The sequence below is a fragment of the Grammomys surdaster genome, unplaced genomic scaffold, assembly GCF_004785775.1.
Source record: "Grammomys surdaster isolate TR1022 unplaced genomic scaffold, NIH_TR_1.0 212, whole genome shotgun sequence".
Lineage (NCBI taxonomy): Eukaryota > Metazoa > Chordata > Mammalia > Rodentia > Muridae > Grammomys > Grammomys surdaster.
Window position 1 is genome coordinate 7,038,447 of NW_021604657.1, and position 19,710 is coordinate 7,058,156.

The 19,710-nt window shown below is 35.4% G+C and overlaps 1 protein-coding gene across 9 annotated transcripts in view; it reads right to left on the bottom strand.

Annotated features, from left to right (window-relative positions):
- Positions 1-1,879: 1,879 nt before the first annotated feature.
- The window catches only part of Pum2 (pumilio RNA binding family member 2), a 78,420-nt gene continuing 60,589 nt past the window's right edge, over positions 1,880-19,710 (bottom strand). For 5 of the 9 annotated variants that reach the window (XM_028772224.1, XM_028772225.1, XM_028772221.1 and 2 more), the window contains 8 exons: positions 10,538-10,805; positions 10,078-10,207; positions 9,789-9,923; positions 7,222-7,359; positions 6,249-6,374; positions 5,909-6,030; positions 5,482-5,674; positions 1,880-4,868 (listed from right to left, as the gene is read on the bottom strand). In XM_028772224.1, the coding sequence (XP_028628057.1) occupies positions 4,737-4,868; positions 5,482-5,674; positions 5,909-6,030; positions 6,249-6,374; positions 7,222-7,359; positions 9,789-9,923; positions 10,078-10,207; positions 10,538-10,805 (1,244 nt within the window). In that variant the 3' untranslated portion in view covers positions 1,880-4,736. The remainder of the gene's footprint in view (positions 4,869-5,481; positions 5,675-5,908; positions 6,031-6,248; positions 6,375-7,221; positions 7,360-9,788; positions 9,924-10,077; positions 10,208-10,537; positions 10,806-19,710) is intronic. The other 4 variants (XM_028772226.1, XM_028772223.1, XM_028772227.1 and 1 more) reach the window with 1 other exon arrangement.

Below are 19,710 nucleotides of genomic sequence, written 5' to 3' on the forward strand. Positions count from 1 at the left end.
AAGGAATGTTAAACCCAAATAAACCCTTCCTTAATTGCCTTGGTCACTGTTATCACAGCAATACAACACCCTCTTTAGATAGCCCTAGGAACTCTCTCAGAACTCTAGTCTGCGGTCTGCAGTCAGACTTCTGGGGCATTACGGCCTGGTACCCCAAGGACCAAGGTAGTCAATGTGTGCCGAGGAAAACCACCTTGACTTGCCAGGGATGTCAAAGAATTAGTGGGGAATGTGCTTCATACAGAACAGGTGAGCAAGACTTTGCGGCCATTTTTCTGAGAAAGGCTGATTGGCTGGATACACACACACACACACACCCCACTCCTGCTGGACTTCTGGTTTGTTCCCATCAAGTCCAGAGATACTAGGAAGGAATAGTTTATGCTAGTAGGTGAATTTTCCTTAATTCTACTTTCCTTGCTATAAGCTAAATTAGCAGTTTTTCTGAATTAATGTGGCTTCCTTTAAGTAAACCCAATTTTGACACAATGGGTAGGTGGGTACATGCTCAGACTTACTAATTGGCTGAGCTAGCACAACTAATTTATGTATGTGTACCATGTGGGTGTGGGTGCTCCTGGAAGCCAGGAGGCACTGGAACTGAAGTTTCAGGAGGTTGTGAGTCACCTAGTGAGGATACTGGAAACTGAACTGACCTCTGTCAGAAAATCAAGCACTCTTAGTCAGAGCCACCTCCAGTTGGCTCTTTAACAGGAAAATTGCCAGGTTCCTGCTGTAACTAGGAAGCCCCCCTCCCCAGATGTGCTCCTGTGGTGCTGGAGAAAATCAAAGGCCTGACTCATGTTGGGCCAAGAGTCGCATCACTGAGCTGTTTGTTATCCCTAACTCATCCTGACCTTTTAAACTTAAAACCTATGTATGGAATCTACAAGATATTGGACGTAGAAAGTACATGAAGGCCTGCTTTGTAGTTGGGCTTTTAAAGACCAAAAGACAGACAGACCTCCACTTCCTTCTGCATCACACCCTGAACACTGTAGCCTCTCATCCTCCTGACTTCTGTCTAGAGCACCCGAATCATTCCAGAAGCCTTAATCCAGGCCTGAGCAAGTTGGGGAGGAAGGGCAGACAATGCGCAGTGTTGCTGTGAGTGACTCAGGCCCCTTGCTTGGGCATGATAATTCCAGAAGTATCACCTTTCCCAAAAACAGCTTTCATAGATCTGATCAAACCACAATAAAACCAAACAACTGAACCAGAGACAATTGATGGAGTGTGATGGTGATTTCTCTTCCCACTGAACATTATGGAGATCTTCACTTAAGATTCAAACAGGTACTGCATCCTACCCAGCAGCTATGGAAGAACAAAAACTAAAACTAGCATGTCTCCATTCAAGAGTGGCACATGCATTTAATTCCAGCACTCTCTGAGGCCAGCCTGGTTTAGAGTTCCAGGATAGCAAGAGCTACACAGTGAAGCTGTCTTGAGAAAAATTAAAAATAAAACAAAAAAACCCAACCAGCCTCCCCCCCCCAAAAAAAAAAACCTCAATAATCATAGAAGATTCAAATCCTGGGGCTGCAGAGATGGTTCAGCAAGTAAGGTCCTGAATTCAACTCCCAGCAACCACATGGTGGCTCACAACAATCTATAATGTGTTCTGATGTCCTCTTCTGCCATGCACATCTACATGCAGACAGAACACTCATATACATAAAATACATAAGGAAATCTTTAGTTCACTAGGGCACACAGGCTGTTGACAGGCAAAGTGTGAAAATAGTAAGGTAAACCTCAAACTCAGGTTTGAACCCAATATGCATTTTCCTAGAACAGTCTCAAGTTTATGCAGAAAGCAAGCCACACGTTTGTGTATGTGAAGTTAAATGATGTAATCAGGCAATCTCGACCGAGATACAGAGGAATATTTTATCTAGAGAAAAACACAAGACCAGGTTTATTTCATACAATGTTATTCACACGTTTCATTTTCTAATTTATACATAATATACAAAGTGAAGATAACATTTCATATGAGCCAATAAGAGCCAAGACTTAGACAAACTGGTCCAGAAACAATCTATATCAAAAGGAGACACTCAAGAGTAAAGCCTAAGTGGATTCTGCCCAATCAGATGTCTTCATTCTGAAATGTCCAATTTTTCTAAAGTTCCATGCCAACATACTAGAAGGTGGAATCGGGGTGGGCACCAAAACTGGCAGATCATAAATTTTCTACACGAACAGGTATTTTTCTAGAATATGCCTAAAAGTATCAGGAAGACTGGGTTGTCAGCACTGGGACGTATGAATCAGGACTGCTAGAGGAGGAGTCAGATCCAAATAACTTTCTCTAGGACTTGCCACTTTTCTGAGCCAAGTGACAGCTGCCCGGGCATCCAAAGGGAAGGGGGAGGACAAACCAGAATGGGCTGCATTTCTGCAGGAAGAGCTGTTACCAATCTCTAACACCGACAACTTTAATGTGAAACCATGGGCTGAAGAGGGGAAGTTAAATTCAACCCAGGACCAAGACACTCTGAGACTGGCAAAACAAAGTAGAAAAGGCAGGAAGAGAGTTATTCTGTATGAGCGAGAATACTGTTACTGTGACAGGGACATGCTGATGAACCAGTGTGACCGAGAATGGTGACACATGGCCAGACTTAATGGCCTCACCAAGGAAGGAATGTTGGGTTAGAAAGCTAGAGTAACTCAGTATCAATGTGAAAGACTCCTGGCACCCCAAACTTCATGCCAAATTTTAAGGTTCATGATATGAGTAACAAAAGGATAGAATCTTTATACTCAATATTGTGCTCTGATTGTTTTCCTTCTGCAGACCTCGAGTAAAAAATCCCTTCTACAATTCATCTGCCAGAAGTAGCATGTTCATTCAGTTTTCAGCACTGAACATAAGTGGGTCAACATAAAGTTTATACAAAATACGGACTTCAACAAAATACAAAGCACTTTCTTTATCTTTCAGAAACTGAATATACAAAGCAATTTTTTCCAAAATATTTTCATAGGCAAAGGATTAAAAACGATTTTAATTATACACATATGGTCACAATTTTGCCTTAAAAAGATTGTTGGGAAATGTACATAAGGCCGCTTGTAAATGTACATCATGTTACTGTTATAATGTCTTATGTCCAGAGGAAAAAAATGTTATCATACAGATTTGCTCTTACTTGGGAGAAGGCTATTCAAAAATACAGTACTCTTCTGTACAAAGAAAAAAAGTCACATCACATTTAGAGATGGAAAAAGCATTGGCCTCTGTGGTAATCAATCTCAGTCCAATACTTTCTATTCATTATGCACAATACCCTGACTTCAATTGAAAGTGATCCAGATCCTAGCATGTCCATTATTAACAGAGTCAACAACTATGTTATAAAACAAAATGTTTCCCACAATAATAAAAAGAAAGCTGGTTCATACTTCTGAAACCATATAAAGATAAAAAATTTGTAAAAATCACTCTCAATTTGGAGAAATAAATTTACATTATACAACACTATATTGCCAGGTTAAAGAGGGCAGGGATGGAAATGTACACTAAGATGCAAATGTTTCCCAAAGAGAGAAAACAGATTCCATTTACAGCATGAAGGTTTACAAATGTACACCTGTACAACCAAGGAAAGTCACTACGAAATTAGCAAGGCTTTCATAACAAACACTGAAACAAGATCTGCTTTCAAACTGTAAACTTACATCTACCCCTACACACACAATGCGTCTATTTATAGGAAGGGAAAAAAAAGCTCTCTGAATATGCAATCATGCGTAAATGCTGAACTATCAGTTCACTTCTCAGTGGCCTCTCTCACCTCTATCAGATTCCTACTTTATGTATCTACTATGAAAACGCAGAATAAACCAACACTTCCTCAACAGTCTAGTAATTCTATAATTAGAACGAAATACAAATCTCCATCCATTCTTGTTGCAATCCAAATTGAAAAGCTAGTGTGAAATTTAACTTTTCATTCGGTGCAGTTTTAACTGAATGGAAGTGCCACCATGATTTTGTTTCTAACTCATTACAATTATAAGTATATACAATTCTGTACATTATCAGGGACATTATAGGGCAGTAATTTTATTAAAACCACATCCACTGTAAATAATGTTATCTCAAATCATTTTATTCTTTTCTGTCTTTCTGAGTTTTTCTTTGCATGATAGTTTGTGAATTACCAAAATACAACTTAACTTTCTTTTTAAAATATTAATAATATTTATGCAGTTGATTGTTAATCTGTTATAAAAGGCTTCACACAAAGGAAAAAAATAAGAACTATAATCCTATATACATCTCTATAAACCTGTTGTGCTATGGGGTTGTAGACCTACCAGACTGCAAGCCAGTTTATTAAAATATTGTACTTTTCCCTTTAAAAACTATTTTTTTGTGACTTTACAAGGTATAAATTTACAAAATATGTGACAACTTTTTTCCTGTTTTTTTTTTTTTTTTGTGGAGGGGGACACAGTTACATCATATACAGGCATTCTGTGCTTCACCAGAAATCCAATCTGATAGGTCTCCACTCAGGGTTGAATATAATTTATAATTCACCACCCCCACCCCCTAAATATACACAAGAACCTTAAAAATTTACAAATGGATGAAGAAAGTCAATAAATAGTTTTGCTTTAAAAAAAAAAATCAAAGATTCATAGTTGAATTGTGTTTTGATAATTCACAAAGAAAACCCATTCTTTGAACATGGTTAAATCATCTTCTCTTTTTTTCCTTACAGCATTCCATTTGGTGGTCCTCCAATAGGCCCTAGATCTGGGCTGTTTTTCAAATAGTATTTTTCCAACTTGGCCAGTATATGCTTCCCATATGTGTATTTGCGAAGAGTAGTAATATGAGGTCGAATCTGAAAAATAAATAATCTTGTAAAAAAACTATGTTATTATAGTTTCTGCTTTCTAATATTGTGTGTGTGTATACACATACATGCAGTTATATTATGTAGAGGTCAGGGAACAGCTTGATTCCCACTGTGTGTGGGTCTTGGAGATTGAACTCAGGTCTTCAGGCTTGTGACAAACATGTTTATCTACCTTGCCTAGTTTCTGATTTAAAATAGCTCCCTAGCCATAAAAATCTCTCAAAAATGTGTAAAAGGACATTTAAACACTCTTTTTGTCTAATGACTAAATAAACCTTTGTTGTGTCACATGCAGACAAGGAAAACTCTAGTGCACAGGGAACTGCTATGCTCTTCAAACCTATCCTTCCCAGCTTGACCTGCAGTAACTATCACAGATGAGACTGCTCAACAGGCACTTTCTTACCCTGACAAATAAGCTGGTCAGATTTCTGAATATAACTGGGCAATGTCTAGAAAAATCATCTTACAGAAATAATCACTGTACTGAGTGGACTAAGCTACCCATGTGCTTTAGCTGTTTCCTACTGTAAAGCCCGTGTGCAATCCAAAGCCACGGAGATGGAGCTCCTGAGCGTGGTGCTATGCACCGTGTTACCTTGTGCATGATTATCTTTCTCTGAGCAGGCTCAGCCATATCGATCATCTTCTGTACCACATAGTTGGCATACTGATCCTTCATCATGGTGTATAAGGCACTGTGAGGACCATCGTTCTGACAGCAGACCTCATCAATCAGTAACGCTCTCTCGGCACGGGAGGCATGAGTAACACACTTTTCTACTACATTGCTAAAAATTCAGGGCATACACACCGAAACTTTGTTAGTTTTTTTTCTTTACAGCCAAGTAATTTTACTTTTCAATTTGCTTCAACTACTAGAAAGTGAAAGAGAAAATCTTATTTCGTAATCACTTTAAAAACAGAAATCATAGGACAGCCCATAACTTGATACCCATTAACTTAATTCTAGGCCTATTAGAGAAGTACACAGAAGGAGCTAGAAGAACTAACTACTACAATACCTGGCAAATTTGTGTTGACTCAGCGCTAAGACCTTTCCTCTGATTTCAGAAACAATTTTGCTCTTGTCTTCAGGTCGACCATGTTCTAGTACATGCTGAATAACATAATTGCCATACTGATCCTGTAACAGACAGTTAAAATTTACTTTCCATCTTTAAGAATAATGACTAAGAAACAATGTAAAAATGTAAACCAACTATCTAAAATTCTAGACGAATTAAGAGAGTACAATAAATTTTTTTCACTTCACCAATTTTACAGTTTAACAACAAATTACATTTCTAAAAAAAAAAAAAATTCAATATACTCAGACATCTCAAATGATTAGAGGACTTATACCTGTACCAACTGTTCTGTGTGTTGGTGAAGTTCTTCTAAGATGGGTAAAGTCTGCTCTGCAGTGCAGTGCTCTAAGATACGCTGAATGACTCTGCAGCCATAAGGATGGGTTGAAAGCACAAATACCTTGAAATAAATAGAAGGATTGAAAATGTACATTTTCTGTTATTTTTGAATCAGTGTATGAGACAGATAAATGACAACACAATAACCTAGCTTAAATTGGCCAAGTGGTGGATCCATATTTAACATAATCAGAATGTTAACATCTCACAGCACATATGATAGAGGTCAGCGGCCAACCTGGGGGAGTCTATTTTTCTTCTTACTATATGGGACCTGGAGAAATCAAACTCAGGTCATCAGGCTTGATGGCATTTCTCTTTTACTTGCTAATCTACCCAGATGGCCTATTTCAGCTGCCTAGCTTGTGTAAGGCCCAGGGTTCATTCCTCAGAACAACAGCCTGAACAACACAATAAATGAACCTAGCCATAAGACCAAGAGTGGACTGGACGACAGTGTAAGCGAATGGACTTAAGGATTTGGGAGAGAGTAGCTCAGCAGTGTGACTAGGGCTATTAACCATTGTGGTTTTGGTACTGATTGGTAGTTATTTTGCCTTTGTAAACATAGTTTTATGGCTTTTTTCCTCCTTGAGATTAAGGAAAACTACTTTTCTCTAATGACTTTACTAAGTAGGCCCACATTTGAATGGCCATTCAGCTTTCTTGAGCCAGGTCTCACCCACTCTCAGCTGGCTCTCAGACAGGATACCTAACTTTCATCCAATGCCCTTGCTTTCATCTCCCAGGTGCTTCAGACTACAGATATGTTCAACTGGACACGACTTACATTTACTATTCTCTGTTCTTAATAAAATGCCGGGTATAAGCTTTTACTTAAAAGAATGTTAATATTCTAACTATAAAATGCTCTACTAAGAAAATTAATGCCAAAAAATAAATCTTACTTGTCCTTTGAAAGCATCAATGATGAACTGCAGTGACTGTGGCTGAACACATTCAATACATTTTTGTACAACATGGTTTCCATTCTGATCTTTCACACATTTAAGTACATGACCATCTAGTTCCTTGACCATTTCACTCTGCAAAAGACATTTAAATAAATAATTATTTCACCAAAAAAATCCAATATAATTAAAAATATTTATATGGAACAAAGTTAAAAATATTGACATAGAACAAAGTATGCTCAAAACTATTTCCTTTTATTTTTGTTTTAGTATATAAAAATTCAGAAACCATTAAAGATAAAAATAAAAATTATTAAAGCATGTCACGGGATAGTAATGTCAATGACACACGTTGACATAAACCAGGGATGTTGAACTTGTCATATTTGAAGTATAATTTTCATTGTGTACATGTTCTGCAACGATCTTTTTAAATAGGCATCTAATATATATTTTTAAGTTCTATGTGTGACCGTTAGCATCTTTAGCCTTTATTTTTGAGGAATCACAACTAATGCCTGCCTGAGCTTATCACAGTGATTAGAACAGAATAAACAATGGAATACTAGGTTATCTGCATTTCATTTAGTATCAATTTAATTTTAACTACCAAAGGGCATTTTTTCTTGTTTACTGTCTTATCAGAATAGAAAATTATTACTTTGAAGAAATGGGACACACATTCACAATCTAAAGGTATTTTAAAGGACTCAAACACTCTAACACAATTATGGAGGAATCTGCTAAGGCAATCTACAACATGGATTTATGTAGAAATTAAGACAGAATAAATTACAAAATAAAATTAACTTAAAAACTCTAAATAAAGAAGATACTTTAGAAATAATTTATATTATAAATACATTTATAATATATTTAATAATTTAAAAATCATTTATTAACTAGCTCTTATTAAGATAGTCTCAGTCTCTTTTATTTCCAAACACCCAAGACCCAGCTATGGAAAGGCTAGGCTACTTTTGATACCTATGGCAGAGACGTTCTTAAAGCTTTGAGTAATCAAATCTGTTGATTTTCTCCACTGTGACGTATTTCAACAAATCTAAAACTAAAAACTTCTTCTGCAGGAATAATGGAGTTCTCCTACAGATTTTAATTTTGTGATTAAAGTGTGCATGCAAGCATGTGCCCATGCACACCCCTACCGATCCATTTACCCACCTCCTCTTTGCTGGCTAGTTTTATGTCAACTTGGCAAAACTACAGTATTTTGGAAGAGGGAACCTTAATTGAGAAAATGTTCACACAGAAATACACACACATTTTTTTGGAAAAGAGATAACCACAAAATTGACCTGTGAGAAAGCCTGTGGTGCATTTTCTCAATTAATGATTCATGTGGAAGGGCCAGATCACCGCAGGAGGTGTCGCCGCTCTGGCAGTCCTGGCAGATGCTGTAAGGAAGCAGGCTGAACGAGCCATGGAGAGCAGTAGGGTGAACAGCACCCCTCCATCACCTCTGTATCAGCTCCTGTCCTTCACTTCCAACATGGGAGTCAAGAAAACCCTTCCTACCTCAGTTGTTTTTGGTTATGATGTTTTATCACACCAATAAAAATACCAACTAAGACATCTTTGTCCCTGTTTTTAAACTGTAGAATTTACTTTTATTGTATAACAGTCAAAAATTACTTTCTAAGTTATTACTATAAACTTAAGAATAAACTATTTTGTTGAATTATATTCCCATGTAATACATGAACACATAAAATAACTTCATATTGAATGTATGCTTAAGATCACACAAGAACCTGCTAAACAATTAGTGTGTCACATAACATATACTTAAAAATCTAGTAAATTAACATTTATTCTTATATCTTACTCTCAATACTGTTATCTATTTCAAATTATTTTAAAGGTTAGATTCCTAACTTAAAAGGAAGTCCAATGAATATGTGAGAGAAATTACATTAGTCCGTTAATAAACAATTCAGACCATCATTCAAAACACACATATTTCTTTTCTTTCAAATCACTATATCTATTTTTCAAAAAAATGTATGTGTGTTTCTATGTGAGATTATGCCTCATGTGCTTGGGTCTGAACTGAACTTAGGTCCTCTGTTACACCAGCAGGGGCTCTCTTTCCAGCACCAAAGAAGTCAATCTTGTTAAAAGGAATATTAGGTTTCTTCACTGGTTAGACTCTTTTAGTATATATACACATATGTATGTATATACTAACGGGAATACGAGAATGCTATTTAAATTCTTAAAATAGAAATATTAGGTAGACACCCAAATAAACACTAGAACAGTCAAGAGCATGCTGAAACTGCAGATAAAAGGTAGTAATAGCAAAGATGCATCATTTGGCATTTTATCTGCCAAATGTAGGCACTCCATGGAGAGGCAGTGACTAGATCAAAGTTCTACTTTAGAAATTTTAAACAACACTGAGCTGTTTTAGACAGATTTTATGAAAAGATTGTTAAGTCTCCTGGTAAAAATGTTTAAGTCATTTTTCCTCAAGATTTTAAGGTAAAAAGAAATTTAATTTTAAATTAAAATATTACAGAATTTTTATCTCAACTTACAATTACCTGCTGATCAGAAGAAATAGACTCTAATGCTTTTTGAATAACACGGCAGCCATACATCTGTAAGGCTAATGGTAGAACATGACCGCGAATACGAGTAGCCAGGGCTAATTTCTGATCCAAACTTCCAAACTGAAAGATAGGATTGGTAAGAAATGAACATGACAGTACTTTGCAGTTAAAAAGCTCATCAAATAGTATACTGGTTCCTGAAAATGACTGTTGCTGAACTTTAGAACTAATTATGAGCAAAACTGAATGAGCATATGAACATAAATGTACTTACTTCAAAAAACTTCTGTATAACATAGTTTCCAAAAACATCTGTCATTAATTGATAGGCTGCCTGTAGAATTTCATTAAATACCATCTGTCGCTCAGCTGGAGTAGCTCTCTCTAGCTTTTGCTGTATGAATCTATATGGAAAAAAAATTAAAATTCCAAGACAATAAGCTAAAAGCAATCTTTCTAAGATCATCTGCATTCCCCATCTTTTGTGTGTGTATAAGAAAGGATCTTGTAGTATAGCTCAGGCTGACCTAAAATTCACTATGTAGCTTAGGGCCGTCTCGGGCATGTGCTACTTCAACAAGCAAAATTAAATCTTTTTCTTTTACGCTTTGTTGGGGGGGGGGGGAAGAATGACTAGTCATGTAATCTAAGGAGAATCATTTAGATTCCTTTCTTTTTAAAGGTAGCAGTGTTCAAAAGAAACAGCAGAAGTGTAATGAACCATAACCACCTACCTGGAGCCATGCTGGTCTTGAGAAAACTCGACTATATGTCCAATCAAGTCTCTGAGCTGAAGGTTGGGGAAGCGGTTGTTCCTGAAATCTTCCAATAACCTACTGCGGCCGGAGGGCATGATATCAGATCTATTATAGCGGAGCCGAGAAGGAGGAAAGAGCTGGCTGCTGGAGCTAAATAGACTGGAAGTGCTTGAGGCACTTCGGTATTTTGCTTCTGCTCCAGGTGCTGCAGAGATATACCGACCACTACCATTTGTCAGTCCTCCTACAACAAAGCAGCTGTGGTCAGCAAATATTCCTGACAAGTTATTCCACAGATAAAAGTTACATAAACTGTAAATTTAGTCAAATAAGCTTCAACAAAGCTTTTCATTACATTAACAGGTAAGGTATAATTAACTAGTAAAACACATCTGGAGCTATGGGAATGCTTTAAATTTCATTTGTAGTCTCAGGAAGTAGCTCAGTGGTAGAGTGTTTGACTAGCACACTCAAGGCCCTGGGCTCTATCTCCAACACCACAGAAAAAAAGGTACATTTACAGTATAATGGAGTAATAATATTGAGAGCTAAAGTTGTACTTTTAGGAAAAACATTAAAAAATATATTCTCAAATGTACTTTGAGGCAAAGACAAGTCATTTTTAGTCAGTTTTTAATGTCTGAAACTTCTTTTTTTGGTTTTTCAAGACAGGGTTTCTCTGTATAGCCCTGGCTGTCCTGGAACTCACTCTGTAGACCAGGCTGGCCTCGAACTCAGAAATCCGCCTGCCTCTGCCTCCCAAGTGCTGGGATTAAAGGCGTGCGCCACCACTGCCTGGCCTGAAACTTCTTAAAACCCACTAATATGCTTTTTTGAAAACTTGAAAGTATTTTACTAAAAATATTTCCCATAAAATGCTATTATTTTATAGATAAGAAATGGTAGCAATAAATAAGTTATTCCTATATTCATAAGCCTCCAACTTGTTTATTCCATACAAGAAAATGAAAGGCAGCTAACAGAAACAAACTTAAATAAGGAAATTGTTTCTATTATAACAGCTAACATACTTGACAGTGTCCTTTTAAGATGGAAAAATGTAAAGACAATTATAAAACGCAGATTTAGTAGTTTACAAAACCAATATCCTCCGTGAGCTGTACTTATACTAATTGTACACACAGTAGTGCTACATAGTCCAGGCCACGTGAGAGAGATGATCCCAATACCGAGGCAAAGTCAGAGACCTTAGAGTCCACGGACAATAAAAGGGACCAGGAACAGTAAGTTTAATGCTAGAGTGTGAACTGAGTTAGAGCATTCGCTTTCCTCCTCTACCTTTAGCATCTACTCTAACTTAATTTATTTTTCTCTGTTAATTTCCTACTGTACACGGCATCAAACATTTACTTGAATCATTAACCCTTTGTTAAGTAGCACCAAACTACATGCTAGACACCTGGTACCTAAATATGTCTAGGTATATAGTAAATATTGACTAAATGACAGCTAGAAATCTTTTTTTAAAATGTTATTTTCAAAGTATATACATATACGTGAGTGCAAGCACACAGGTGGTGGTAACCTCAGAAGAAAAGTGATAAACCCCCAGAGCAGAGGCTCTCAACCTGTGGGTTGTGACTACTTGGGGGTGGGGTGAAGTCATCACATTATCCGATATCCTGCATATAAGATATTTACATTATAACTAATAGCAGTGGCTGGGGGGTCACCACAACATGAGGTCACCACTGTCTTAGGAGATTCTTAGGGAGAAAACCATGTGTTGACTTGATGATGGCAGATTGGAGTTCCATATCTTCCACCCACAGAAAGTCAAATCAACTGACCAGAAGATCAAAGAGGGTAAAAAAAAAAAAGGTCACCCTATGAAGCCTTCGGAGTATGGCCAAATCTACACATTTAGTTTGGACCACTAGTCTTCAGACCATCTCTGTTGTGTGAAATCGCCTAGCTGTTCATTCAATGATTAGGAATACTGAGTGTTAATATGCTTAAAAGCAGAGTATATGACCTCAGTGTGAATGACAGGACAATAAAACATAGGAATGTTACTTCAATTTGTTAAGGTTGCAATAATATAGTATTTCCAGATTAATGACCCAAGTGCATTGTTTTTCACATTATTTAAAAATTCTGTATGTTCACATATTAAAATATACATCTTTCTATGTTGCTCTGCACTGGCAAGATTATTTTATGATCTTTCTTTCTAACAATTTCATAGATGACATAATGCTATCATTTGAGTAATACTGCAACACAAATGTATTTGATGTATTTGTTTTATTTGTGTAAAAATAGGCATGAGAAGCTAACAACTTAATCAAGAAAGCATACCTACTAATTAGTCATGCTGAATAATTAATGTAAAAGTTCTCAGTAATGCTCTGCTGCATTTCAACGAAAACATTTAATATTGTAAGCTTGGGAAATGACATTATTAAAAAGAATATAAACTATATTAAAAATTTTCAATTATATAGTCCCACATAATAAACATTTTTAATAAAGAAAAGGCAAGGAATGCATGTTTAAATCCTGAAGTGATACTAGCAAGAAGAATAACTTTGTCCACTATCTTAATGGGCTATTATAAAAGCACTGAAGTAGCAATTCTGTCACATTAAATGTATAATTGTGTGAGAATATACACAACACTGGGTAACTGCAGACCAGAAATTCGCCACATAAGTAACTAATGAAAAGTTTCTGATTCTTTTCTAAAAGTAATTTAGACATCTTATAGTCTCTAATGCTGTAACTAAATGCACAGGTGTATGATATTATCCCCAGTGAGGTTAGAATCTCACTCCCACATACAGGCTTCACTCTTCAGACTGGTATTATATAATGTTCTCAAAAACTTACCGTGCCAACTCCATTACTCCATCAAAAAGGAGTGGTTCTGTATGGGTTTCAAAAACTGCTTGAATTTTACATCTTTCATGAAAACTACCTCCTTCTATAATAATGAACACTCTGAAAACTTATTTGCCCATTCCTCATTAAAAGGATCAGCAGGGGAAATTTCTACTAGGCAAGTATTATGAACAAATGAATAAAGGTTACTTCATTCTTTCTGGTTTCATCTCACTTCTCTTTGCCTAAAAACCTCTTGCCATAATAAGTAAAAAAGAAGAGAGAGAGACCATGAAGGTGCATATTTCTTTTCAAGTATTCCTAGTAAGATTTCATGGCTAGTGGCCTTAAAATTTTTTTTTAAAGGTTTATTGATTTTCCTGAGTGTGAGAACTTTTCCTCCATGTATGTATGTCCACCATATACACATCTGGTGCCCTCAGAGGTTCAGAGATCAGAAGAGGGCATCAATCCCTTGGAACAAGAGTGACACATGATAATAAGGTAAATGCTGGAAGATGCTGGGAACTGAAATCAGTCCTCTCCAATAGCAGTTAAGTGTTCTTAACCAATGAGCCACCTCTCCAGCAACTCAGCTGCCTTTCTTGATTGGGATTAGGAAATTATCGGAGTTGGGGTTTTTTTTTAAGCCATGATTATTATCAAGTATTTAGTAATATCAAAGTTTGTTCCATAAGTTATGAATATAAACTGTATCTTAAGCACACACAAGCACATTTATTTTCTCCCTTGGTGCTATTAAGTGGTGGTAAAGGACTCAACTGGGATAGTACTGTGAAAGATGTACCAAACTTAGAAGATTCTTTTAGGAAAAGAACTTTTAAGAATTGTTTTTTTTTAAAAAAAAAAAATCAACTACACACATGCAAAAAACCCACAACTGACAAAAAAACAAACAAAAAAAATCCTTTGATCTGTAGTACAATAATTACATACATACCGAATTAAAACCTGCTAGCAACAAACTTAGTATAAAAACTATAAAGGAAAGCTATTGTTTGTACTGGAGAGAATTACTACCTTCTTACAGAACTAAATTACTTAATAAAGTAAGGCAACAGGCCACAAATGTACAAACTTGATGTTAGTGAATAAAGGCTGGAGTTTTCCTCAGCCAGAGTGTACCACATACTCTGTATGTGTAATCAATACTGGATAAATTTAAAATGTTCTGAACTTTTCTTAGGTCTTGTATTTAATTCTTAGCACTACCAAAAATCACAAACCACACCAGACCAAATCTAAAGCAGCAGTTAATAAATTACATGAAAGACAGGTACTGAATAAGCAATTCATCTCAATGTGAATTAAATTGCTCAGTTATGAGAATTTGTAAAGCCATAAAGACCCATACCAATTAATAATTTTAAAATGAGTAATAAATCATTTTAAGACATTCTATTGCAATAAATTATATATATTTAATTTAGTCAACTAACAAGCAAAAAAGTCTAAAGACAACACCAACAAATTCACTTTTCCCATCACGTTACAATACATTAAGTCAAAATTTGCTATTTATATTTATTATAATATAAATATTTAAGATTCTAAAGTTGTAGAATAAGATCACACAGATGTAACAAAAGAATCCTTTGAGAAGTATGAGTAAGCCATACACGCATAATCAAAGCATTGTTTTGTCTCTTATTTTATGCCTGAAAACTAACTAGTTCATTCAAAAATGGTGTGGTGTATGAGAAACAAGAGTCAAAGCTCACTGCCCTCACTCAGACATCCAACTGTCCCAGGCCCACTGATAAGATCATCTTTTTTATACATTAGAGCAGCAACTATGGTCATGAATAAGGTAACTAAACGAGCGTATCTATTTCTAGGTACTCTTATCTGTTTTCGCTAATGTCAAAATTCTAGTTGTTACAACTGTGTAAGTTTTGGTACTTGACAGTATGAAGTTCTTTTTAAAGTGTACTTCTAGACTATTTGAGTGTCCTTGGTTATATTTTTCCAACTAGATTTTCAAAATCAGTTAATAAATTTCTTCCTAAAAACCTGAAGAAAAAACCCAATACATTAAACGCACCCATTTAGTAGAAGAAAGCTGGTACCTTTATAATACTTTCAGTCTTTCGACCCACAAACAGTGCGAAAATAAAATGAAATGGAAAGAGGAACAATAGAAAGAGAGGAAAATAATAAAATGGTAGTAAATGATAATTGGGTCAGCAAAGCTGGAAAAGTCAAATAAATTTAAAGCAAATGCTCTAATCTATAAAATATTCTAAAAGTGCACATGCATTTTGAAACACAAAAAAATTAGACTTATTTTTCTATCTCTTATCCTATAAATCCTCTTCTCCACTTAAAAATGTAATGACTCAGAGTTAAGGGCAACAGAACACAGAAAAAAGGGGAAACTGCATGAGGGAAGATGGTGGCTGACAAAGTTAAAGGCTTATATGAAAATCCAAGGGACCCTTGAGTTAAATATCAAGTACGCCCTTGGAGGCAAAAAATCCTTTTCATACAGGAACTACTAGAAAATGCAGTGAGGACTGTGCTGTGACTGTGTAGCTTCTGTTGTTGGACACTCACTTCCAATCAGTATATCCAAACCCTTCACCACCCCTGTCTATACAACTGTATTCCTCATCTAAATAAATGCTTAAGGCTTATATTTTTCAGATTTTAGAGTATTTACGTAAATAGAATTCAACGTTGAATATTCTTAGGCTGATGATTTGAATAAAAATGTTCCAATAACAGAGACTTTTGAGTCCAGCAAAAGATTCAGGTTTTGCTAAGATGCCCAACTTGTACTAATTAAACATGTGCCTCGAGTGATCTATTGCCAAAATAGATCAGTCAAGTACTCTGTCTTAAATCTATGATCTTAATTAAAGAAAACATTCACAAACATTGGAACCAACATCACAAAGGTACTTAAAGGGTTCAATGCTTAATTTTCACTGTCAATTTTACTAGATTCGGAATCAAATAGGAGACGGACCTCAAGGCTTATCTGTGAGTGTTATTTCCAGGGAGGTTTATCTGAGGAAAACTATCCCTGAATGTGGTCAGCACCATTCTATATTTTAGGCTTCCAGAACGAACAAAGAACATGCAAAACTAGCATTACTAGTTAAGTCTCTCTGCATCCTTTCTCTGCAGTCAGCTACCTGACTAAGATGATGCCATGACTCCCCTGCTATAATGGATTATACACTGAAACCATGAGTTAAACTCTTTTCCCCTTATTGCTTCTGTTGGTGATCTGATTATAACAATGAAAAAATAAATAACAAAGATAATGAACAAAATCATAAAAACAAAAGTAAAATCATTCTGCCTTAAAACCAGTACAACCAAAACCCAATAAATTTTTATGTGCAGCCATGTGAGGTAGTGCACACCTTTACTCTCAGTACTATGTGAGTTCCAGACCAGCTAGAATCACACACTGTTAAGTCCCTGTTAGGAAAACATAATTGAATGCAGAAAGCCAATCATAAATTGTCCCACAAAACACAATTTTACAATTGCTTTACATTCAACCCTCCCATGAGCAAATAAACAACTCTCAAGACATTTTGAAGAGTTGCAACAGTACCTTAGCATACATGAGAACTGGTATATTATCTGAGAGCTGAATGTGATGTTCTACAGCCTGTCTGTGAGTTGTCCATCTAAGGTTAGGAAATATTATTTCATGAAGAAGGCACATATTTGAACTTTAAAGGTGCTTAGACAATATCTCTCATGGAAATCTCAAGAATAACTAAATTGAGAAAGGAATCTAGACATCTAATGTTATATAAAAAAACCTTAGGAAACAAGACCTTCAAGATAATGTAAATATTACTTCCTGAAAGTCTAGCTAAAATACAGCACTCAAACACTTTTAAAACCTATATTCCATTCCTTAAATAAGAGCATAACAGAAAAGGAATAATATCACAGGTCAGGAACTGTAGGCTAGCCTCAATTCTTTCAGTTATTCTTATGAGTCTTAGGGGCTTATTTACTTTTTAATTTCCTTGTTTTAAATGGATTTATCATTGAGTCAGGCTATGTCCACATTAAGGATGAAATGACAATTATCAAAAAAGACTAATGCTATTTAGTCTTCATTTGAAGTAACGCTATTTCTCCAAATTATTTCATGTTGGTTTTATGCTTTTATTAACAATCATACTTAAACACAAAAATGGATGACTTACAACCAACTTGGCCATACTTGTTCTCTCTTATGCACTTCCTCTAAAAGGAGCAGCTGAATAAGTCTGTCGAAATCAGCAATTCTTAACAAATAACTACTACATAGGTGAGGGGGAAGAAGAAGAGATCTTAACAGTAAATAATGCCCCACTTTTAATATAAAATGCTCTGATTAGGAGGAAAAAAAATGAGTTCTAGAAATGTGTGATTCAGAGTTAATGTTTTCCTAGTTACTTAACATTAATGAATCTTCAAATTTCAGAGCAACCTTCCAATAAACTTATTTCATTGAGTTCAAAGCTCACCCTATATATTTTAATATCTCTTTTCTTGGAGGTGGAGGCACATATCTTGAGAAGTTATTTAGTCTAACAAAACCAAGGAAGGCCATTCAAAATAGTGGTTTATACCTAAGAAGTCCCAAATTTATCTAAATATTAAGACTACAAGCATTAGGCAAATTAGAAATCACTTTAAGTTGGTTTTCCCTCACCTAAAAAGTGGGAACACAGAATTGCTCTGAGAGGGCCAAGCACAGTACAGCTAATTGTTTGAAACTGACAGTAACTAATTATTCTGAGAGTTAGAAAATAAAAGAATGAGGCATTATCTTAACCACTATAGAAATAGCTTTTTAGGGTAAACTCATAAGTTATAAAGGAAAATTCATCCTAAAGAATTTATAGATAGAATGATAATAATATTAGAGCCACACCATTTCATAACCCTTGTGAAGAAATATTTTTAGGCAATAGCCATAAGGTGCTAAAAACATCATATAGACTAGACTGGCAATCTCACAAAGGAGACATATATATGTATCTTGATTCAGTGTAACACAACAGAAAGTAACCAGAATCACACCTTGCCAAAAAAAGCCCATTAACCTACTTATTACCTAATCGAGCTTCTAGAATAGAATTCCATTTACAGGAAATACCAAGAAGTAGGCATATGCTTACCACCATCATAGGGAAACAAGCAGCAAACTAAAGAATGTGAGAAATTCAACAGGACAATTTCTTTAACAAATGAATGAAAACAAAACAAACAAACAAACAAAAAGTTGGGAAACAACTATAAATAAAAAGACAAATTAAACAAAAGTATTTGGACTGTGACTCAAATGACTGATATTTAAGCCAACCAAGCAGATTAGAGTTAAAATATGATAACAATGTTATCGGTAGTATTTTAGGAAACCTGGTTTTATACTACATATTGAAAAGCTAAAACTATTTTTCATTCTTCTAAGTTCAATATATTAGGTTCTAAATCTAAATTTTTATTTTAAAAATATTCAAAACTTATGAACTAAAATAGTTCTCCAATAAAACTGATTCTAGAAAATCTAATGATATCTGTTGATTAAATATTTACTCTTTGAAAAGAAAGTCTTTTTTTCAAGCAGTTTGTTGCTTTTGGGCAGTTTCTGTGGGATTCAGACAGCTAGCATAATCAAAAGGAGAGCTGAGTTTTAAAGTCCCATCAAGAACTTTGGGAATGCTAATCCCAAGAACCACTGATAACTATAATAGTTAATGTTCATTATTTCAAATCTTAGTCAAGAATAACTGAGAATTAATTTTAACAAATGATAGTAAAGCAAGGGGATTTTTTTTTTTAATAGGGGCCTTGCTAAGTTTCCTGGCTAACTTTAATTTGGACTATCTCTGCCTTAGCCTCTGCACACAGGTGGGTTTACATTACAAATGCATTCTACTATGTCCTCACAGGGAATCTTATGCAGGTCAAGTAAAATGATTTATATAAAATCAAATAATGTAAATTCTACTTCCATAAAGTATTTTACATATCAGCAATCTTGACACTGACTCACAAAGAAATCTAATTCAATGATATAGAGTTCAAAATCACTTTCTATACAACTAAGGCAGCAAGAGCAGAAAGCTCATTAAGTGAAGTCAGCTTAGTCTATGCAGCAAATTATAGGTCAGTCAGGCCTTAGTAGCAACACCCTGTTAAATACTTTTAATGCTACAAAGCACAGAAGCTTTACATCATGATTCAATCATAAAAAGGAAAGAATAGATTATTTTCATGAATAGTATATAAAGAGTCAACTCATGAAACCTGAATTATTT